The sequence below is a fragment of the Aptenodytes forsteri genome, unplaced genomic scaffold (assembly GCF_000699145.1).
Source record: "Aptenodytes forsteri isolate BGI_AS27 unplaced genomic scaffold, ASM69914v1 Scaffold83, whole genome shotgun sequence".
In the NCBI taxonomy this organism is placed as follows: domain Eukaryota; kingdom Metazoa; phylum Chordata; class Aves; order Sphenisciformes; family Spheniscidae; genus Aptenodytes; species Aptenodytes forsteri.
In genome coordinates, this window is record NW_008795371.1 from 3,090,368 (window position 1) to 3,114,218 (window position 23,851).

General features: G+C 46.0%; 1 protein-coding gene across 1 annotated transcript in view; it reads right to left on the minus strand.

Moving 5' to 3' along the window:
- PPIP5K1 (diphosphoinositol pentakisphosphate kinase 1) overlaps positions 1–23,851 on the minus strand; it is a 46,957-nt gene that overhangs the window by 21,445 nt on the left and 1,661 nt on the right. The window contains exons 3-25 of the mRNA XM_009280374.2: positions 23,127–23,322; positions 22,945–23,035; positions 21,848–21,933; positions 21,457–21,611; positions 20,347–20,448; positions 19,911–20,072; positions 18,742–18,863; positions 18,185–18,286; positions 16,823–16,909; positions 16,299–16,374; positions 15,664–15,773; positions 14,598–14,683; positions 14,059–14,187; positions 10,690–10,811; positions 9,750–9,932; positions 8,687–8,828; positions 7,822–8,045; positions 6,670–6,797; positions 6,057–6,171; positions 4,476–4,583; positions 3,079–3,195; positions 2,586–2,750; positions 1,372–1,462 (exon numbers count right to left, since the gene is read on the minus strand). Of these exons, the coding sequence (XP_009278649.1) occupies positions 1,372–1,462; positions 2,586–2,750; positions 3,079–3,195; positions 4,476–4,583; positions 6,057–6,171; positions 6,670–6,797; positions 7,822–8,045; positions 8,687–8,828; positions 9,750–9,932; positions 10,690–10,811; positions 14,059–14,187; positions 14,598–14,683; positions 15,664–15,773; positions 16,299–16,374; positions 16,823–16,909; positions 18,185–18,286; positions 18,742–18,863; positions 19,911–20,072; positions 20,347–20,448; positions 21,457–21,611; positions 21,848–21,933; positions 22,945–23,035; positions 23,127–23,322 (2,899 nt within the window). The remainder of the gene's footprint in view (positions 1–1,371; positions 1,463–2,585; positions 2,751–3,078; positions 3,196–4,475; positions 4,584–6,056; positions 6,172–6,669; positions 6,798–7,821; positions 8,046–8,686; positions 8,829–9,749; positions 9,933–10,689; positions 10,812–14,058; positions 14,188–14,597; positions 14,684–15,663; positions 15,774–16,298; positions 16,375–16,822; positions 16,910–18,184; positions 18,287–18,741; positions 18,864–19,910; positions 20,073–20,346; positions 20,449–21,456; positions 21,612–21,847; positions 21,934–22,944; positions 23,036–23,126; positions 23,323–23,851) is intronic.

Sequence of the window (23,851 nt, forward strand, 5' to 3'; positions counted from 1 at the left end):
CTTCAGGTACTCAGACATCCAAACAGTAAAGATAGTTTGCATGAAGCATTTGATGTACTCATTAATTCTCCAAGCAGATGCACTTCCTTGACTGTGTGCCATCTCAGAAATTCTCATATTGCTTCACAGGTATTCACAGAATAACCACAGGTTTCTTCAAGCCTAAGCAAGGTAGTCTATTACAGCTTACTTAATCCTGCAGGTGGTCTGTGAAAGGCAGAAGTAAGTAGATGCACCACATGAAATAGCACATTCAAAATCCACTATGGCCAAGGCTATTGTGCCTTTATGAAAATAACATGCATCAGCGATTCCTTCTTAGACTTTTCCAACTGGCTGGTAGCATAGCTGGCAGACTCCAGGGATACTTCCTAACTACTCTGAAGAAAATTCCCCTTACTTGGTAAGAATTAGCTTCCAAAGCAGCAGCTCATTCAAAAGTGACAAAGACATGATCAGGCCTTTCAGAAATCTCTTCGCTGCAGGATGTCCACATAACTGAGTAAAGAACTGATGAGTCAGAACTGCTGCAAGTCTACGGCCATGCCATAATGCAAAAACAGTTTTAAAGAAAAAGAAAGTGGGCATAACTTGGGCATTTCCACCTCCTGGTGCTTATTAGTCATCTGCAAGATCTAGGTTTCACAGCTATCTTTGAACCTCATGACAGCAAAGACAGCTTTTCAGTTTCCAAAAAGATCTTGCTTCAGCAAAACTGTTTCAGGAAGAATTTCAACTATTAAGACACAGTTTAGGTTAGGATGACAGGGAATGGTACTCTCAAGGACAGGCAGAGAACACCAAGTGCCCCAAAATAGTCTCTTCCACTGGCTACCATGCAAAGAATGGCTAACCAGGGATTCCAGCTCAATTAGAGAGCTGTCAAACACTGTTGCAGATGACAGATCTGTTCCATACAAGAGATCTTTATGAAGCAAAGGTAGAAATATAATAGTCTTACATGAAGAGCAGCTTTGCATGTAAACTACTGTTTTGCAGAAAAGAAAGCACGCTAGTTCTTACACAAAATCATCTCTTCCTACTAAGTTCAGAAATGGTATAACAAACGATAACAACATGGAACCAGAAGGCCAACCTGCAAATACGCAGCTTGCTCTGTTGCTCCCATACTAGAAAGGATGAAAAGTGCATCTTCTGTTGCTAGAAGCTGAAGGAGAAGATCATACACAGAAGGAAATGCAGTAAGATAGTCTCTACAGTGGTCTAAACAGTAACACTAAAAGAAGACATAATACACACAGAGAGACATACAAGGAACTTAAGTCAGATGTATATGTGGAGAGACAGACAGATGCCCACAGAAATACAGAGGTACAGGTGAGCAGGCTGGTTACAGGTCAAGTACAGTACCTAAGCCACTTTGCTTCATCTCAGAAGACTGCCTGGAGTAAGTGCTGAAGAGGCGATAACCTCCTGATTTGGAAGAAGATTCAGATAGCACCTGCAAAGACAGATAGTATAATCAGTGTCGTGCTCTAAGTTACCCACTGGTCTCAAAAGCCTTTATACGTCAATTGAAGGTAAAGAAAAATATGTCTCTTCCTTAAAATCATAATTTGCAAGAAGCATAAAGGGACTCATATGCTAAGATTGTGACAGTGCATGCTCAATTTTAATTTCAAGTTTGTGTTGGGTTGTGGAACAGTGGAGATTTCAAAAATATGAAGGGACTCATGTACTGAGCTCCCTGTCTCCCAAGACTCTTGCTGGAATCAGTGGGACATAGACTTCCTTCTTTAGCAGCAGGAAAGTATATCCCCTTTAACTTAGTACATGCCTGTTACAAAGAGCCCCCTGAGTGCTGCATGCAAAGATTACATCATGAGTGACACAGAGATGGAAGCCAGCTAACAAATACCTCGAGCCCTAACTCTCTGCTTTCACTGGTTCAGAAAACAGATAGCAAAAACGCCTGTGAAACCCCTCCAAAAGGAGGGGCAATTTCTAGAGCACTTTGAAGGTGCCAGCTACCTGCTGACTGTGAAGCTAGCCTTATGACACATAACGGTCCTGAAGGACAGAAGCAAGAAGAGTAAAATCAATCTTTGTTACTTTAGCAGATCAGTGAATGGGACAGTTCTAAACCCTATGACAGTTTAAACACTGTAATAAACCCGCTGGTTAGCAGACACCTCTGATTTGCATGAGATCTTAGATGGGAGACAGGAACAAGAAATGTGGAGCTGAACTGTGAGAGGCAAAGGCTGGAGTCTAAGGGAAGAGGGAAGGCAAAGATGTCACCATGGCTAGGTGAAGAGGTTGCATGCAATCTCGTAGCTGGTTACATTGATGCCTCTACAGAGCATGTAACCCAAGTAATTCTTGTGTTTCTCAAGCATTTCCTTACTTGCTCTTCCTCATCAATTCCTCTGACCTGTGTTCCCCCATCCTTCCTCAATGAGGAGGAGTTTGGGAGGTCTGCCTTCCAAAAAATCCCCTTTAACTTCTGCAGATCCTTTCCCAGAATCAACTCAAACTCGGGCACGTTAAAAGGAATGCCAGGAAACCTAAACCAAGCAAAAGACCTTCATTAGAACAACCAAGGGCACCCATTGCATTGTTACCTCCATGGACCCTGTCTTCCGGTTCCTGATCAGCGGTGATCTTCGCTGAATGCTGACCGGCTCGGAAGGCTGCGGAGACCTTTGCTGTGCGCGATCTGGCTCATGGATGCCTTTCTCTTTGGAGAGGTCCTCCAGGCTGCCTTGGTCTGCTTTCTTGTCCTCATTCTGCAGTAAGGAAACATTGACACCTACAGGCACGTGGCCTTCGCAAGCACTGCCCAGGCACTGACTCCAGCCTTGGATCTCCCAGCTCTTCTGAGCTCCTCTGCTGGAGGAAACCAGCGTTCTCAAAGACTGCCCTGACAAACCCTCGGAGTTAGGCAGGGAACATAACCCGCTAACAGCCCGCAAGCACAAGAGAAAGGTCAGCGAAAAAATTGCTGCTGGAGGCTGGATGGCAGCAGAGCCTGGCAGAGCAGCAAGGTTGCCGACGGGCCCACACTCGCCACATCCCCAGCAGGCAGGGCAACCTGTGTCCGGGCAGCGTGCTCACCTCCGCAGAGGCAGGCCGAAAGCCAAACCCTGTGGGCACGTTTCTGTCTTCCTCACAGCCTTTCACACCAGGGCTGAAATGCAGCTCCACATGGAAACGCTCTTCTGAAGATGGATCCTGTGAACGTGAGGCACAGGGAATAAGTAAATAAGAATCAGTCCCACTGTCAGCATAGTCTGGACCTGGGCCACCCTGCCATGCCGGTGCAGCACATATCCCAAGCGCATCCTTTTGGAAGGAAAGCGGAAGCAACAAGAATCCATGAACATAATGGCTCTAGGTTTGTCTCATCCAAAAGGACAGCCCTTAATAGCACAAAGCTGAGGCATTCAAATTGTTGTTATTTTGTGACAACAGCCACCAGAGGACCAAAACAGAATTGGGCTATATGTATATATATATATATACACACAAACCTAAACCCCCTTCCGATCCACTCCTGTTGCAAAACCAGCGCACACTGGGGCAGGGAGAGATTGGTTCCTTCCTGGACCTTTAGTTGGGTTGTTCCAAGATTTAAGTAACTGTCTCTAATATTACTTTTTTTTTTAATTTTTCTTTTAAGGGAAGCCAGAGCTTTTGCAATATCTGGCATTAATGATGCAAAACCGAAAGTTTCACCATCTCTACTTACTAACAGATTTACCCCACTCCTAAGAGCTCTGTTGAGAGTTTGGGGGGGGTTTTTTGACAAACAGCACTAGGAAATATTTCACTTCTACTATTAAAACCCCACATCAGCTCTGTGAATACAAGATTCTAACTCTATAGCATATGGAGGAAAGGGAGTGCTCCCCTCACCCACTACAACCTCCTGCAGTAGAGGACCTGAGTCACAGGACCTGGGATTCAGTATGTGCAATTCGGTGCCAAACCTACTTATGGTCATCACCATCAGCTTCCACATTCCAGCTGTTTTTTAAATGATTCTCTTTACTTCCTGAAGACATCAGTATATACTTCCCTAACTATATCAGTATATTTTTAAAATAAAAAAAGTTTATGAATGTGGAATTTCTGGATATTTTCTAGAAATATTTGGAAAAAAATGCCAAATATAATTTGGTTTTATTTATTTTTTCCTACTGTTCATTTATAATTAATATTAAGAAACAGCAAATTATTTTGCTTCAGGAAATGCTTTAAAATAGATAGTATTGATTACTTAAGTTTGGTATTACTGCTCAGGGTGGCATTCCACTTACATGTAACAAGCATTAACTGGGTCACTGCCTCCCACCTAAAAATAAAAACTAGCAGTTGTGTTAACGATCCGTCCATCTTTATTCACAAGCGGAGAGAGCTCAGGTTACAAACTTCCCAGCTGAACTCATCTCTCGGGGACTGTGCCTTGCATCAGGGCAGGAAGGATTTTATCCTACAGCTATATCCCTCACCTTGTTGTTGTCCTCGTAGAGCATGATAACAATCTGGGTCATGTAGTTCAGCTCTGAGATAGCACTCAAATAGTCCATGGCTCTCTTCCACTGCTGGTCTTTGTTTTCCTGATATATACACATAAACAGTCGCATGGAATAAGCAACAGCAGACATTTTGCAGCATTCAGTGAAATGGGTCTGAGAGAGTTTGTCTCTCCACAAGATAACAACATTGTCAGGACAAAAAACACCTTGCTTAACTTGCATGAAGAGAGATGACCTTGCAATGAGGGTGGGGTGCTTACAATAAGGAGCAACTGCATAGAGGGACACTACAGCTACCCATACAATCCACGTGCAGATCTGAGCACATCCAGCTGCAAGCCCCCTATGCCATGCTGACTGGAGAAAAGCATAACCCACAGCAGGTTCCCAAAGACAGTCATTCTCAAATAGTGGCCTACAGAACGGAGTATTTTAGAGAAATGTCAAAAAAAGCCCAAGGGATGAACTTGTGCTAAATAAGGGACCAAGTGAAGCTGCTTTTACACGATGCTGAATGAAAAGTCTACAGAGTCACGCTGGACCCTTGGGCTTCACAAGGCAGGGCAGCCCACCCCTCATTGTTTCCCAACACTGCTAGGGAATGGCCGTACCTGAAGTGCCACTCATGCTGCTTCACTACCTGCTTCACTCATGCTCATCTCACTACCTTGATGGACATGAAATGAACCCCACCAGTACAAAAAAACCCAGATGCAGCCTAATATCCCTGTGCTGGCAACACAGCATCCTCTGGCACTCAAGTCAGGGAATAAAGTAGCATACTATTCAGTGAGCAATTCAGAGGTATTTGCATGATCACTGCCTACAGATACACTGAGCTTCCACAGACATCAGAAATCACACCTGCTAAGCAAGCCCAAACTCTCAAGACATTTCAGAACACCATGCTTAAAAATGGGACGATAAATCAGAGTCTCTTGAGGAGTCTAAAGCAGAGCTTTTCTCAGGGTCTGCATGCCAGTTCCTTCAGGAAGCAGGTTATGAGAGCAAGTGAATGTTGGATTGGATGAGTTAGTCCCCTAAAAATGTGTCATCCGTCCCTCTGGTAGAGAGCACCCCCTATGCATTTGCAACTTCAAGTCACTTCCTCTGTAAGCAAACTTGATTTTCTTGACTTAGAATTGACAGAAAGTCATTAAATAACAGGACCAAGCTCTTGAAATAAAGGGTTGAAGGAAGCAGGAAGAGAGAAATTCCCTCATCCCCATCGCTTCATACTGCTATCCTCCTACACCGGTAAGTGGTCCACTCATCTGAAACCAGCAGGACAGCTCTTGGAGAAAACATGCCTCTGTACAAGCAAGGCAGGCAGTGTCAGGACTGAGGAAGAACAATCCTCCTACGTGCCAGAAAGGCAGGAAGCTGCAGCATGCAAACACAGCAGAGATGGAGTGGGCCAGAGGCCACTGATGCACATCATTACTGGGGGAGCTGGCTAGAGGGGCAACCTACAAACGTACACTGTCCACCTTGGAAAGGGCCACTGAAAAAAAGCAGGGAGGCTTACTCTGTGAGCATTGCTGGGACACTTACATCCAGGAGCCCCCCATAGCGGAAGATACTGAGCAGAGAGTGCACATGGCTCTCACTGGTGAAGTAGAGCCGTGTCCGAACATGGCGACCTGGTGACAGAACTCCTCTTGAGTACCTAAACCAAAATCAGCCCAGTGTTACTCATAGCCGGCCAATGAATTGCCATCTATCATACAGCAGCATTTCTGCACGCTTAACGGAATAAGATAACCCCACACTGGGAACTGTCAAAGAGCAGCAGGAACAGAACAAACAGTGAGAGCATTGGGCACAGAAGCAGCAAGTTTTATGGTATCCTAATGGAGATACATGGTGAGGCAGAGGTGGCCTCATCATACTAGCACTTGCCCCTTGCAGAGACAGGGATGAAGGCACCACCATCCAACTACAATGGGTTTAAGCTTCTGTGGCACCATGCTCCCACTCAGCAGTCTCAATGTGCCTTTCCATTTCCCTTCTAGTTCTAGGAGCACCAGCATGCCTCTCTCTCGGTGTGTCCTTCAGTTTATGTTCAGTGCCTCCTTCCACACCAGTACACTCTTCTGGCATGGTTCCCACACACTGCTCCAAAGCTGCCCTCCCCACCAGCAGCAGCATGCAGCACAGTCCTTACAAGGGATGTAGTTTGTTGACAGACTCATCTTCATGGGTTCTCTGTAGGTCCAACTGGATCTTTTTAATGAGAGGAAGACAAAAGCCAATAGCAATCTCCAGTTTCTCCTCCTTATTAATCCCATATTCCTGCAGGAACAAAACAATAGATACCCTTGAGCCCTGGTTCTTTGCCACATCCTCACATGAAAGGAGGCTGGACTTCAACAGTCCTGTCCACAAGCACCACTACAGTTAAGCTAGGGCAGAAAGGGAAATGTCACCCAGCATCTTCCTCTTTTTTTTTCCACATATTGCAGAGGGTAACAGAGGACAGAGACTCCTCCAAGAATCCCTATCTGTCTAGACATGACCGTCAGTATTCTTCCAACAGCTGAGCGGTGCAAGTACCATCAGGGAACCTCCTCTCATGACACACAAACTTATACCCTGACCTGGCATGAGCATTAATGCAACAACTGCTACTTGCAAAGATAAAACTTGAAGTGCTATGCTGGAAATAGCCAAACTGCATCTCATCAGGAGCACTGTGAAAAAGTTTAGAAGACCACTTCTGGTCTACATGGGCACAAGTGCGATTGGACCTTGCTAGTACAAGCTGATCCCATATAAACAAAGCATTTCTGCCAGAAGTGGGACAGAACAATGGTGAATACAGAAATCCATTGCACGGGGCCCTCCTTTCCTCTCCCATTGTTCACGGGCATAAACTTTGTGAGAAGCAAGCCAACTTTGCAAACTGAACAAGTTCTAGTTTGACAAGAATAACAAACTTGCCAGAAAAAGCCTTCACTTTACCACAGAAATCTCTTTTCCCCTGTACAATCTTGTATGTGGAGAATGGGATGTTGCTATAGCACACACACTCAGCTCAAAGCTGTGCTATAATGCACTACGATGAACATGGAAAAGCTGCTGCGTCAGCTGTTCATTATTCTGACGCTGTTAGAATCCTCATCCAGGAAGCCAGCCCTGCCACATCTTAAGTCATAAATGGTTTTGGCCTCATACAAACATTAAGAGATATATCTGAGAAGAACCTGTGATATGCTGCCTTGGGAGTTAATGTGCAAGAGAATCGAGAAAAAACAGACAGGGAAAGGGCCAGAAACTGACACCACAGACATCGTCACACAGGCAGGACAGGCTATACCTGGGGTATGATCACATCTGCCAGGGCTTTGGAGAGTTTGAAGAGTTCAGCTGTGCCTTCCAGTTTCAGTGCACAGTTGTGCTGTACATCATACTTGATGCAGTCATAGATATCAGGGATCTTGCTGATGTCGTAACGCCCATTCTTCATGCGGAAATCTCGCTCCAGCTTACTCCAGCGTTGCAGCATCAGTTCTAAAGTCTCACTGTGATACAGCTGCAGGTCTAAACAGCAGAGAACACCAAACCACATTCACATCCTGACTACTTCTGCATAGATTTCAAGTGACAGCTATGACTGACTTCTCCCAGCACAGAAGGGCTCTGATTATTATGTCACCCACAGGAATCCTAGACTGGAAAAGCCACTGGACCTGTTGCATGGAGTTTTAACCTGCAGCAATAAGCTACTTGAAATACTTGAGAAAAGTGAAACTGCTTGCCTGTCGGCTTATGTCTGCCATAAATCGTGTGAAATGTCCCACAGATGCCTTTTTAAAACCTCTGCACTGTTATTAGGAAAGTTCTTAGAGACAAGCAAATCGTGACTGAAAAACTTGCTGTTTATAGTCTTGAGCTCCCCTCCAGGAAATGCTTGAAAAAATCAGGCATACCTCTCCAGGCTGTACTGCTGCTGTTTACATTCACTCTAAACCCAAGATGCACATATCATTTCCTTTAAATTACAGCTCTCTTTAACAGTAGTTGAAAGTGGAATAGGAGACTTCTACATCAATAGCATATAGAGAATTTCATTTTAGAATTTCTTTGATACAGACAAACATAAACCATCGTCATGTTTGGGAGCTCTGAAGATATAACAATAAATGAATCTGCTCCAGACACTTTCCAGTTCTGATGCTCACCTGCAGATTTTGGGTCTTCCAGACGTTTTTGTATTTGGGAGGTGAGATTCTCAATCAGGGTGAACACCTGGTTACAGACCTCTACTGGGTTCTGGATAAATGTCATGGAGTTGAGCAGAGAAGCACTGCCTGTAGGTGCTAGCTGAGAGAAGATACCAGTAGAGATTAATTAGTATCTTTACAAACTGGGAACACAAAATGTCTGCCTTTTGCAGCTGTACTACTTTCTGATTAGGTACAAAAGTTGTGCTCCCAGCTGAGTGTAATAAGCTGGCCTATTCCTAAGGGTAGTTAGGCAAGTTTTAAAAACTTCCTCAGGACCAAACTCAGAGGGAGCAAACAACCGCTCCTATCAGATCAGACCTCCCTCCACCTACAATATCCACTCTTGTCTCACTTTGCTTCTGTGCTTGAGCAGAAGGGCTTCATAGAAGTTTTAAGTAGTTCTTTGAGGTGATAAATATGTTCCTTAATGGTAATGGATATCATTCCGGTAATCAGATCTGAGAGTCCAGGAAAAATAGCGTTTTGGGGACTTGTTGAAAAAGCAGCTATAGTGCTTTTATTGGTTGCTGTGCTGGATGCAGCCCATGCTCTCTATTCTGCAGTTATCAGACACTGATAGGACCACAAAAGGGTTTGTATCCAAAAGATCTGTTCACACATGCACAGAGCACGGATCTAGAATCTGGCAAGGCATACTCCCTGTCCACAGCAACTGGGATTGTTCTGGGCAGCCTGCAGTAAACCACGAGAACTCTTCTTTTAGCACACCCACGAGAATAAAATGCACTGGGACTTCTAAAAGGAGAGGAAGGTACCATGATGATTCTTGAAGGGGACAGTGGAGCAACACTGAGGATTTTCACTTGGAGAAGGGCAGGGGCTATTAACCTGCCCTTTCCCTTCCTAAGTTCTGTTTATATCCTGTAATTTTGACCAGAACTGATCTCACACTAACCAAACTACTGTTCACATACCAGCAGGCTTCACATCAAACCACTGGAGCAATGCTATTCTCCTTCCAGATACAGGAAGCAACAAAGCCACACAGGTGCTTTACCTTTTCATAATCCTCTTCACAGAACTCAGCATCCTTCTGCATGATTTCATGCAGTCGTGCCTTCACTCTGTGTTGACAGCTGCTAAGGGAATCACTGTCACTGTCCAGGAGACCGTTCATATTGGCACTTTTCACCATTTGCACTAGGATGGGGGTCAGCTCTCCTTCCAGGGCCAGCAGACCCTAAAGCAACACAGGACAAGATTTCAGCTATGCACAACCCAAGCAACAAACATTTCTGGTAGTTTCATTCATGGCCAGCCTTCAGTCAACTTGAGTGAAATCTCAACTGTCCTTGAAGAGCAGTTTTACAGCAACAGCACCTAGTCACCAGTGACTCTGGCATGCTTCTAGAGCTATTCGAGGCAAAAGGCCAGCTCTGCCTGCAGCAGCCCAAGATTTGTCTAGGCAATTGTTGAGCAGCCAACTCCGGTAGAAAATGTTGATACAGCAGAGGCTCTAAAGAACAGCTAAGGTCACCAGAGGATTTCCCTTGGCTCAAGCTTTAACTGCAGATGAACCTGTCTTCTCCCCAACCCCCACCCCACACTGCACCAAAGACATTTCATTCCCCTTTTAAATCCAGCAGTCAAGGAAGAACCTCTCTGGCTGGGCAGTCATCCAAGAAACACTCAATTTGTAGGCAATTAATACTTGTGCTCTAACATCAAACACCAGCAATACTCCATAAATAACTCCTTCTCTGGTCAAAGTCCTATCCTGGACAGGATACTAAAGGTAACATACATGTGCAACGACACTGGATTTCCAGTACCGCCCCGTACACTTGCTATTAGCATAGTGTACCACCGTCCTCCCAACAGAGAGGGGGAAGTTCCTAAGACAGCTCCTTCCTCATCACCAGAGGTTTTCCTTTAGAACTGACATATTTTAAGACTAATGTAGCAGAACTAACAGATGCCCAAAAGAGAGGAAGGACCTTTGCAAAAGCTGCTGCTGTCATCTGAACTCGTCCCTCATCTGAGGCGTAGATCTTGAGATCATGACGGTAGGTGCTGTGCAACCTGAGCAAGCCACATCCAGGGAAACCAGCGTAATCACCTGGAACAGAGAACAAACTCAAAATTAATATTCTGACACGTGCAAAACTATCAGCTGAATATACTGCTTTAGACAACAAACTTTATTGTAGTAACAAAGTTATGCAGAGAATTAATCGCTTTCATAGCCAGCATTTAGGCTGCTCCAAAATAGACAGTTCTAGCCATACATGATGACCAGAAATCTGGTTCAGGCTCTGCTTAACTTCGGAAAGTTCATTTTGAGGAAAAAAGTGAGCATTCACCAGTCAAGTCTGATGCTGCCCAAATTCTGCAGCAACCCTCTCTGAACAGTCCATAATTATTCTGTTAGCCTGAATACCCCTGTGCAGAATAAAGATGCACAAAAAAAATTGCCTCCTTCTACTTGTTCTCTGCACAAAAGCAGGTACTGCTGCCATCAGAACTGCAGGCAGAGCTATTCAGCAGGGAGGCACCTGGCTTCCAAAGCATATCCTGTAGAGCTACAATTATCTTGCGGCACAAAATGCCGGTTTATTTATGATGGCTGAGTCAACCACAGGAGTCAGATTAGCAATGGGAGAAAGCGACTCATGCAGCTGTTGAGTCTGACCCTCCAAAGATAGTGCAGCGGTGACTAATTTGCTGCTGCCTGGAATCCCATGATGATTTTGCACAGTACCCAGTCACATTGCATGAGAAGATGGGAAAACTGCTCTGAGCTCTGAGCTCACAACTCAGAGAAACACCCTGCTAGACAAGGACAGACACCAGCCAGAAGTCAGCTGTATATCTGGACAAAGCTGCCATGTACCAACTGCTATCCAGGAACACAGCATCTCACTCCAAAATAAGATCTCTCCCTCTCCATTAATGACCACGTGAAGCAGAAGTGTCCAAAGCCATGATTCAGAAGGACTGAAGTCACCTTGTACATGCTCAGACCGAGCTCTACTGTGAGCAAAAGGGCAGCCACTCGGTGGTCACCAGATACAGAGCAGTCAGTTCAGAACTCACATAGACCATACCTTAGGGCTCAGCCCAGCTTGCTGGTAACTACACTCCACTTGACCAGAGCTCTGCAGACAGGTCTCTTCTCTCAGGTTTTGGCTCATTACGCTGCAATCTACTCCCTGTACTTCCACAGGGAGTTGCCTCTCCTGCACACTATCTTCTGGTCTCCCCAGTCTCTTGTCCAAGTCAGTGGCTGATCCTCTCAGCTCCGGGCTTCAGAGATCCACAACAGCACCAGGAAGTCCCCAGCCTTTCTAACTCACCGTTTCCATCTTCAAGAATGGCACACAGGCCTTGTCATGAAGATCCTTTGTCCACTACTGCTCCTCCTCCTTTAGTCTCTGTGCACTGACAGTCTGCTCTACTTGTTGGCACCTTGCAGTAAGCAACACCATGTACACCTAGTTTTCTCATCTTTTGGAAAGTTTATCCTCACGTTTGCTAAAAATGTGCTCTTGAGATCACAAGCATCTGACCTCACAGCTCACCTCCCTCAACCTGCTGGCAACACTTCTCTTAATGCAGCCCAGGATACCATTCGCCTTCTTTATGGCAAGGGCACATTGTTGGCTCATGTTCAACTTGGTGTTCACCAGGACCCCCAGGTCCTTTTCTGCAAAGCTACTTTCCAGCTGGTTAGCCCCCAGCATATATTGGTGCAGGGGGCTGTTCCTCCCCAGAGGCAGGACTTTGCAATTCCCCTCGTTGAACATCATGAGGTTCCTGCCAGCCCATTTCTCCAGCCTGTCGAGGTTCCTCTGGACGACAGCATGACCCTCTGGCATATCAGCCACTCCTCCCAGTTCTGTGTCATCTGCAAACTTGCTGAGGGTACACTCTGCCCCATCATCCGGATCGTTAATGAAGATATTAAAGAGGATCGGACCCAGTTTTCACCCCTAGACTACACCGCTAGCTCCTGGCCTCCAACTAGACTTTGTGCCACTGATCACCACCCTCTGAGCCCAGCCATTCAGCTAGCTTTCAATCCACCTCACTGTCTGCTCATCCAGACCGTACTTCATCAGCTATGAGGATGTTACCAGAGACAGTGTTAAAAGCCTTACTGAAATCAAAGTAGGCCATAGCCACTGTTCTCCCCTCATGTAAACAAGCCAGTCACTTCACTGTAGAAGGTTATCAGGTTGGTTAAGCATGACTTCCCTTTGTGAATCCATGCTGACTACTCCCAATCACCTTCCTATCCTTCATGTGCCCAGAAATGGTTTCCAGGATTAGCTGCTCCATCACCTTCCCAGGGACTGTGGTGAGGTTGACCAGCCTGCAGTTCCCTGGGTCCTCCTTCTTGTCATTTTTGAAGCTAGGAGTGACATTTCCTCTCCTCCAGTCCTCAGGCACCCCCCGCCCCAGTCCTCACAATATTTCAAAGATAATCTAGAGTGGCCTCGCAGTGACATCTGCCAGCTCCCTCAGCACTCGTGGGTGCATCCCGTCAGGGCCCGTGGGCTTATGTATGTCCAGTTTGCTTAAGTATTCCCTGACCTGATCCTCTTCCACCAAGGGTAACTCTTCCTTATTCCAGAAGGAAATCTTTTCCAATTCAATTTAAATTAGCTTAATTAATTTGAAATTTAATTAATTAAATTGAATTAATTAAACATACAAGTCAAAGATAAGCAGTATCCAATACTGGTCTCATCAGATCAATACAGTAGCAGTGTATTACTTCTGACTCTTTACTTGGATGAAAAAGGCAATCTCAGCCTTTTTTTTTTCCCCTTTTGGGCTCTTGTTGATCTGTGTGTGTACCAAATGTTTTTCAGAGTCACAGAATTGTGGTGGAAAAAATATGGAGAAGTTACCTTCCTATTCTCCTGTCTCAAGGCAGAATTATCTGTGTTCCAAGATAGATTTCCTCTGTTCTCTGCATCTGACCTAAATTCCTTGTTAATCATACAGAAATTTTGAATCGTATTTGCTGCATCAGAATGTATCTTATTAGAATGGTTTCTCTTTTTTGAATACTGGCACATCAGTTGAAAGAATGCTATTGTGCTCCAAGACATACTCAAGTTTAACCACTGCAGCAGACATCTCTAGCCAGCTTAGGGATCTTTGGGTGCAAAACCCACTTAAATTATTTACCCTTACCAGGTCAACTCAAAAGAACAAAACCAGTGATGACCTGAGTCACACAGGCTGCACACAGCCCACAGATGTCTGAGCATCCCTTACACTGGTGATTAGTCACCTGGGCTGGGCAGCCTGTCACAGTCCCAGGACAGGACCGGAGATACATGGACAATGCTTACCTTGGCCACCAGGGTACATACAGCGAAAGGCTCGCCCCAGCTCTTCTGCCTGGACTCTTCCTGCTGGTGTCAGCTCTCCACCCCACTTAAGCACCAGGAGAAGGGATGGCGAAGACTCTCGGCGAGCTTCTAGGAAACAAACAGGTACTCACTACATCAGATCTCAAAGCTAGCTTGCAGGGGGAGAGGAGGGGAGGAAGAAGAGGTTGTCATCAGCGTCTTGCAGAGCGTTCTCAACACAAGCCTGACCCAAAATCCCCAGGAACCAAACCAGCAAGTACAAAATAAAGAGTCACTACCATAATGTCAGGTATAGGCTGACATTCATGAAATTGGAAGCATAAGCCCTGTGGCACCATCCGGGGTGTATTGGTACACTACATTATGCATCACTCCAACCCTCCTTATGATGTGAGCGAAGGCAAGATATGGGTCAGTAATTTTGCTTGCACGTCCAGAGGCCTATATAGGTAGGATAGCTGCACGTGCTCTTGAACACCGGGCTTGAAGATCATGGCAGCAACATCAGGTTTCTTTACCTTCATCTTCACTTGCAGCTTTTGGATGTCCATGAGGCAGATAGGTCAACTGAACCTTACGGTTAATACCAGAAAAATGCCCATACCTGTCACAAGGAGAGGGGGAAAAAAATTTAAACAAATCAACTCCACTCACCCTTTGCCCAGAGGTCCCTAGGCAGCACACAGCAAAAATACAGCACAGGCAAAAGACTTTCTGCTGCAACACCAATTGCCACGGAACATGAACATTTTTGCCATCTACCTGTGACCTGGCGCGCACCCCCAAAAAAAGCCAAACAACTCCCCCAAATGAAATTCAAAGATCCATTTATTTGCCTGCTCTTCAGCTGGCAGCACTCTGTGCTCTCTTACCCCACCGGAGCTCTAATCAACCTTAGTTAATTTCTATCTACATCTTTAACAAGTGAATTAATGAGATCACAGAAAAAAAACAGTCTGCCAGCCGCTCTGAGGATAACCACATCTCTAAAGAGCAAAAAGAGCAGGGGAAGGAATCAGCAATTCATCCTCTGTGCTCCACAGACATGGCTTGAACACAGACACTGCCTGTGTATGCCACAGCGAGCTATAGTTCTGAGAGAAACCCTTCTTATGTTTCTAAGATGCCAACACCACCATATTGTCTTCTATTTCAGCTATACGAAACCTAAGAGGACACAAACATCTTTTCATGTTTTCCAAGCTCCTTTTTGTTAAACTTTTGGCGGCAGGACAACCTTATTTAAAACAAGATTTGTTCCAAATTTATCAAAATGCTTCATATCAATGTGGTCCCTACAGGACTCCAGTTCCTCTCCCGCAGCAAAGGAAGCTCAGTTTTGTCTCAAGTTGTTTAGCCAAAAACCAGACACACTTGGAACAAGAATCAGCAGTGGTTTTGATGCCAAGGAGAAAACGTTAAGAGCATGGCACCTTTCACGTACAGCTGCTAACAGGGGATGGAGGAGACTGACCTCTGGGGAGCCAGCTGGCCAGGACATGAGCAGCACAGCTTGTTTCTATATCGCATGCTGACCCGCGGCTCTGAGACAAATTCATGGTGCCCCAAGATATGAACCCTTACATCTCCAAGACGCTCTTCAGCTGTTCCAGTTTGGATTTCCTCTCCTCAATTTCACAATCACTGTGGGTTCCCAGGTCCACCACAAGCTGCCGTGCAATGTCCAGCACTTCCTGTTGGAGAGCAGACAGTCTCAAGCATCCGGCAATTCTGCCTCAGACTCACCGCTGTGCTCTTACAAGGCCTCCAGATGGCTTCACTCAGCATCAGGTCCACACAGACACTCATCAGAGACACGTCATTTCATAAGACACAGCTCAGGCAGGACAAACTTTCACACTGCGGTTTGCTTCATCCCCACCCCTGTGCTCCAGCCCTGTTCAGAACCAAGCAGGTGCTTCCAACTGCCCCACTCCCTAGCCTGGACCCATCTTTCACCAGAGGCAACCACAACAGATGGGCAAGCTGCATCAGGTCATCCCCATCTTACAGTCTTCGCATCAGCCAGGAACAGTTTCCATTCCGCTCTCACACTATCACCCAGCTGAGTGTGCATGGGGTGGGAATGAGAAAGGGAGCATTTGTGCAACAGACTGTTGCTCTTTTGAGGGTTTCCCCTCTCCCAAAGAATTGCCTCGTGCTGGGATCCGTATTACCTGCATGTCCCACACAGTAACCCCAGAGAGGATTCCCCTCACCTGTAGCTGCTCTGGTTTCTTCAGCTTCAACTTCCCTGTCTTGTAGCCATCATATTTCTCAAATAATTCAAAGAACCTGAACAGACAACAAAGAACCCCGATCCATTTTCTGCTGTTTCAGTGCTACAAGGACTTTCATCCTTACATATACATTCACACTCTGTTCTTCAGGGAGAACCAGCAGGCCCCCTGGCTCCTTCCTGTGCTTCAGAAATTCTGAAAAAACAAGTGTTTCCAGCCGCAGGTACGAAAAGGAAGCAGCCACTAGCTTCCCATTTAGTGGGGCACTTCCCTTTGCAGCACCTAGCAGACCTTCACTCTTTCTTCCAGAGTTCACACAGAAGGTGCCAGGATCCTTATGGGGAAAGGGGGTTCCCTCAACTGGGCAGAAAGTATTTGCTTGAATGGAGCCAGGAAAAAGTACTGCCTCCCATGCACTCAGCCCTTCTGCTCCTTCTCTTGATTCAGAAAACGGGCCCTCCTCACTTCCCAGCAGCACAGCATCTTCTTGCCTCGACTCTTACCGGGGATGCTTAACTTCCATCTTCATCTTCTGCTTTGGGGTGCGATCTCCATGCCGGATGACTGCAATAACACAACGAAGCTCCATCCTGGGGAAACACAAGATACACCTGACAAATGTGCCCCTACACTCCAGAATTGCCACCAGAAAGTAGTTTCTTTCAGTTCCATCTTTCTGACAGCTGCTTTCCTCATCAGTGGCAGAACTTCTCCCAGACTAAACCAGGAACAAGTGCCAAGGCTGTAAAAGCAGTCAAAGTACTGCAGACACTACCAGGTCATCTGGTTTCCTATCAGGGAAAAGCACCACAGTACCATAATATGACAGGCAGAACCACATCTGCAGCAGAAAGGACCAGGCTGGATGTTACAGAATCTACAGAAACAGCATTTTGAATTGTGCCGAGCTTGTTTTCATGCCCAACTTGTGTGATGCTCATAGGACCATTTAGAAAGACCCAGGAAAAAACAACTTGGTTCAGGAGAACGGTTATACAGCTGGGGTCCTGTCTTCAAGCAACCAATAAGAGCTGTACATAGAAAGATCCCATAGCAATCAGCCACCTGCAGGAACCAGTAGTTAGGCTGGCTAATTTCAGAAGGGCTACATGAGTTTGCTTTTTCAGATACTACAATACCCAACTATTTCTTATAGGATCCCAGAGAAATGGGGATCAATTCTATCAGTCTCATTGTCACAAGGTGTCAGTGAAGCCAGCAGTCCTGTGAGCTGTGCAGTGTTTGTGTTTGCCAACTTTTTCCAAATGATCACACGGTAAAGGAAGGATGAATACATACTCTCAATCTACCTTTTCTGTAGCACCGACTTTGTTCGCTTCATACAAATGTATAAGTGTGCTGAAGATCACAAAGAAACTTTTGTCTTTGGTCTTTTAGCCTTACGTGGTGGAAAACTAGTAAGGCAAACAGTATCAAACGAGGGTCTGCCAAGTGTACAGGTAACGTGAATACTTCAGCTAATTGTTTTCCACCCATTTCACTAGCAGCTCAACACGCATTTTCTCCAAGTAGCAGCCTACTGAACACTGAGCCAGCTACAGTGATGCCCTAATCTGTCTCCTGTGCTGATCGAGAATTTGGGCCTTCTGAAAGCCATGTGAGCAGTTTCTGTAATTCTTCAATGGCTGCTTGTCTGCATTCATCAAACCTATGACTAATTTACCATCTATCACCCCTTTCGTGTGCATGGCTAAGCCTTTCCACAGGCATTTCAGGGTTGCAACCAACACAGCAGCTGGAGAATGCCATGCTGCTGGGTGATGTCTGTCCTTTGGACAGAGTTTGCACTTTGTCCCTCATGTAGCCATCATTGGCATTCTTTTGAGAAGATGGCAGGTACTCACATCGTGCCTGAAGTTGTGGGTACAATGGGAATGTCTTCTGCCTCTGTTGGGATGGACCAGGGAATATGAAACTGGGGAGCCAATTCCCGCATGATTATATTTCTGGAAGAAATTAGAAGAAAAAACTCACAAGAAATTCCATTTCCTTGGTTCTCCACCTCCTCCTTAGTGGGCCAGCTGAAAGATTTGAAGAGAGCCACAAAATTTCTCCTGACCTTCCTCGCAGAGACATCTATCACACCATGGGCTAGTTAAGGCACCCCAAAGGGACACCAATTTCCCTCACATCACCAATACTGCAGTGAGCTTAGCATCCAGTGAAAAGTCCTGCAAGATACATCTAGCTGTAGACAAAGACAGCTAATGCTAATGCAGGCAGGAGCTCCAGGGGCTAAAAATAATTAACCCGTTCCTCCCAGAGCCAAGCTTTCACCTGCTGAACAAATGTCCCCATATGAACCACCTGCAGACTTCTCCAACATACTGATCAAGACTCCACATTCATTTTACTTTGCTATGAGTTACCCTACCGCTATCAAAACTTGAATTTTACATACCCAAGGATTTTGGCACAGTCATCATAATACTTCATAGAGTTCTTCACAAAACTGAAGCCGTTCACATCGCAAACAAAAGAGTGGCCGTTTGCCCGCAGGAGGTCGAACCCACACACTGTTTGCTGCATGAGGAAGCAGAGGACACAGGACTCAGGCACGCTGTGAGGGAGTGCAGCAAGGGGACAGCAGCTGCCCAGCCAAGCCGGGCACACACACAGACCCAGCCAGCGTACGCTGCCCAGTTCAGCTCCACTGGTGCTGCAGCCATCCTCCACTCTATGCCTACCTCACCAGCCTTGAAGAAGTGTGAAAATACAGCTGCTACCCAGCTGTAACAGGCCCTTTAGAGGAACCTTTACACTCTCACAGCTGTATCAAAGGCCCAACCCACAAGCCCCCGGATTAAGCCATCAGGGCCGCCCCCCTACCTCCCAGAGCTCTAAAGGCTTAAGATAGAGCAGCTCCTGGCTCTCCTGGTCTTGCCTTTAAATCCAACTGTTTTGAACCAGACTGACAAGTACAGACAATAAGTGGTGCAGGCAAAGACATCCATCACTATGTGGAAAAGGCTGCAAGGTAGAACAAGCCCACAGCTGTATCAGCACAACTGCATGGGTTGCAGATCGCAGTGGGGGCAGGAACAAGTAGTCAAGTGCTTCTTCTGCTGACTTTGCTGAACATGTCATGTAACCATACCTAGACTCACACACTCACTCTACTGACCTGTAAAAGAGAACGCAAATGTGCACCAAAGCCAGACCGAAAATAGAACAAAAAAAAGAAAAAACCCAGAAGAAAAGAAGACCAAGCTTTCCACACAAACACAACTAGGAAACAGTAAAGGCAAGATGAGTGCAAGTCAGATGGACAGCAGCATGCTCAGAATGTGATATTAAATGCTCAGATGTACGCTGGACACCAGCCACCTCCCAGCACAGAGGGCATTTGCTGCAGGCCCTCCTGCCTTCCCAATCATCTCTGACCAGCAAACTGCCATGGCCAGCAGGATCAGCTGCACCCAGCCAGCAGAGACGGCAACTGGCATCAGGCATGGAAGACTGCCACACCAGAGACACATCAGGGTAACAGAGCTCAAGCTTTAACACTGACTGAGATTCGAATCAGACATTCGTGGAGTATCCTGCTTGCATAGGAGAGAAAACACAGACCTTAAAGGCTACACAGACTTTCCGGGCAACTAGTTTCTCCATGGCAGTCAGCATGACTGGGTAGCGGATTTCTTTCCCTTCACTGTCCCGTTCAACCTTCCCATCCAAAGCAGGGGATTTGCGAGCCTCTGCATGGGCATAGTCTGGTCCAACAGTGTACACCTGAGAAGAGAAATAGTTACACCTGACATAACCACCTAGACTAACTGCAGCTTCCAGAAGGTATTTCTAATGCAGACACAGAGAGAAGAAGATCAGATGGTCTCCTGTTATGACCTGCAGAATACCCACTCCCTGCTTTGGGATCCAAGCTGCACAGTCAGCACCTCACAGCTTAAACAAACACTCCAGAATCTAAGTAGGACTAAGTAGGACTGCCCAACCTTCAGCCATCCCAGCCTGGAGAAGGAAAGAGCTATTCCAGACTTTTCCTTACCTTTACATCAGTGCCATCTGTAGGCATGAACTCCTCATAAATGTATGAGCCTGTCTTCCTCACACTGCTCTCTGGGGAGTACACGCTACTCCGGCTGCCAATCTGAAAGCACAGAATAAACACCTCAGGGAAGAGCATGGGGCTCCTTTTCTTAGATGGAAGAACAAAAAGTGTAAGTTTCACCCCATATGCAGAGAATTAGCGGAATGCCTCTCAGAACCCCCAGCTATTACAGCACTCTTATTTATGGAGGACAAAAGAGACTCCAAAACGCAGACAGTAGGTATGTCCTTTTCCAGGCTTTAAAAAGGAGGAAAGTTATTATAGACCCTTAGGTTGACCCCAATCACTACGAGGATATGGAACAAAAAACAGTGGATAAAGATCTAGAAAGTAAGGAACCTAGCTAATAAGCAAATGAAAATAAATGATGACAGGTGATAATCAGACCAATTTAACTTCCTTCTAGGACAGTTGACTGATCTTATGGACAGAGGATGATGTTGTTTTCATTTTTAGTAAGGCTTTGGATACAACCTCAAGTGGCATGCCTGTATGTTAGCTAAGGAAACAATCATTTTAAGATTATTAATGGCAGATGCGTAACTGATTGAAAAAAAGATATATCGCAGCTATTAATTGTTCGCTGGCAAAGTGGAGGAAGTGAGTAAGGGCAGATTCCCTGTGGAATTTAGGAATAAATACTGCATTTATCACATTTGCAAGCTATGCTAAGGTGAGAAGGGCAACAATGATGTTGGAGGACAGGAACATAAGTTTAAAAAAAAAAATCACCTTGATAAACTGAGGAAGTGATCTGGAAAAACAGCATGCAATTCAATAAGGGACACAGTTCTCCATGACTGCTAGACAGGACACAGGTCAAACAGAGGATGGGGAAGGCGAAGTCAGCACTACCACTAAAATATGTCCTTCTGCAATTCCCAGGTAGATGGGGTTGAACTAAAAGTTCTAAGAAGATCTAGATTTCCCCAACACAAAACCTTTATTTCCCCTTCACCTGCCCCAGCACTCCTTCCTGAAGCCACATGGGTCTCAGAGCCACAGATCTGTTGGTGCCAACACTAAAATTGGAGTCCCCCTCCTCACCTTCCGAAAGAGCCGCTGGCTGCCCCCACCTGCTGACGTTGGGTAGTAAATATACACATTATGGTCTTCAGCACTGACTGGCTTCTCTACAAATGGCTTTGGGAAAACAGCTCCATTTACCTCCACGTGGTCCTCTCCTTCCACCAAGTTGCACTCTGAAGACAAAGCACAGCAGCAGCATGTTAGGAAAGGGTGAGACAGACCTAGTGCAGAACCGAAGCCCTTCAGTCCCGGCCAGTCAGCCAGTTTTGCTGTTGGGACCTTTGTCCACAAAAAACAAGAGACTTGTGAATCAGGCCTCTTCAAGTTGATTATTAGCACCTGTTCTCTGCAGAATATCTTAAATAGTACAGTATGTGAAAATGGCTTTCAGTAGAGCCTGAACACTGACCTTCTGGTCTATCAGGGTCTCGATTGAGCACAGCATAGGGGGGCAAGTCTATTCCCTCTTCTTGAAGGATCCGATACACTTCACGCCTGCAGAGGACAGAAACAGTGTCAGAAGAGTCTAGAAGGTCCTCAGTACATGCCAAGGGAAAGGCTTCACTCCCACTGATGAAGAACAAAGTCAAATGAACACAAAAAAGCCTCAAGACAGAGTGCAAATACTTCTCAGCACATGGTTTCCAGATAAGACCTACAGGCTATGGGGCATGCCTCAGTCCTACTCCGGACAGAGATGTCCCAGAGTAGATCTCTACCTGGCCTAAACATGGATGCTCATTTACTAGCACATGCCCAATCCACAGCAACACACCCAGCACACACCACCTACCCAGATCTGCCCTCTCGAAGGGTGCCCTGTCACACTAAGCTGCCCAACGCCCAGGCCAGGCAGATGCAGCAGAGCTTCCTTTCATCCTGTGTCAGTGGGTAAACCGCAATTCTTTCACTAGAGTTACACCTTGGGGTGCCTTGTCAGCACCCACAGGAACACTGCTCACAACCCAGAGACATGGCAGGAGGTTTGGAGTCTGGTATGAGCCCTACCCATACACAGCCAAAGCAGTCTGGCTGTATGCACTGAAGTACGTGACTGCTGGTGGCCTCTACCAAGAGCTGACTGAGAAGCCTCTTGAAGTGTCTGACCAACATACTCTCCTGAGAATCTGACCTGGCCTCGCTCCCAATTTCTGTCCCAGAACCCTGTCCCACTACTTGGCTCTCCTACTGAGAGACTAGTCTTTTTGTCTTAGTTGTGGCAGTCTCGTTCTGCAAGACCTCTTCCACTTCCTACTTCATCTAGCCACTCCTTACAAGACATTTGCACCAGAAAATGAAACATGCCAAGTCTCAATGGTTTTACCCCCAAATCTATTCCTCTCCATGTTTTAGAGAAACGATCCCTAAAAGCCACTGTTGAGGTCCCCCTCCTCCCCATCTCACTCATTTGCTTGTGGCCAGGAAGACGAAGTTTGCACAGCATGCTGAGGAGAGGAATCAGACAAAGGAAGAGGGAAGGGGCTTTAGTGGATCACAGACACCTACCTGTCCTGGATATAATACTGCATATCAAGGTCATTAATCAGAAACGGCTTGCACAGCTTGGCATAAGCAACTGCTTTATCCAGGGGGAATCCTGAAATGCAGGGAAGTGGAGGGGGGAAGAATCAGTGGAAGCTCCCTTACCCAGATCTCAAGTAGGCTAAGGCGTGCCACAGACTTTTTACCTTTGGAGTGGAACGATATTAGGCAGTCACAAGAGGGCCAGTTCTCCACCGGTTCATTCAGAATAACATCTTCCCCCATAATCACCACTGTGATATACTCAAACTTGCACAGACGTTCCAGAATCTGTGTCATGGGCTTTGACTTAGACTTTTTGGTCATAGCACAGATTCCAACCACAATCTGCCGTTCAGGTGGCTAAGGGAAGAGAGACATCAGTTTAGCACAAGGTCAACTACTTTACTGAATTTAAACTATAACACTGTAGAAATGCAGCAATGCAGAACAAACACGGGATTTCCTTCCAACCTTATGCACTCACAGCTCTTGCTAGACTCGAACCCATACGCACTTCCAGCTCCCACTACAGTCCACTGGTGGACATCATTAAGGAGCAGCCCAAAACAACCGCTTCTTTGCCAGGTACTATGTACCTCTTCCTTTTACTGGGCACTAATGCTAAGGTCAGAAATAAGTATCTGGCACCTGAACAAGCAGCAGGGACTGGAATCCCACATACTGTTCTCTGGCCCATAACTCACCAAGACAGTTGGTGGACTTAGGCAGGCTCAGAGAAGAGCCGCAAATGTTTTATAGCAAAAAAGTCCAGGAGCTCAGTCTGTTTGTCTTATCTGAGAGAAAATGAAGGGGAGATTACAACAGTAAGTAGCTATGAGTAGAAGAGAAACAGTACCAAGTGCTCTTCCCTATACCTGACAAAGGTACA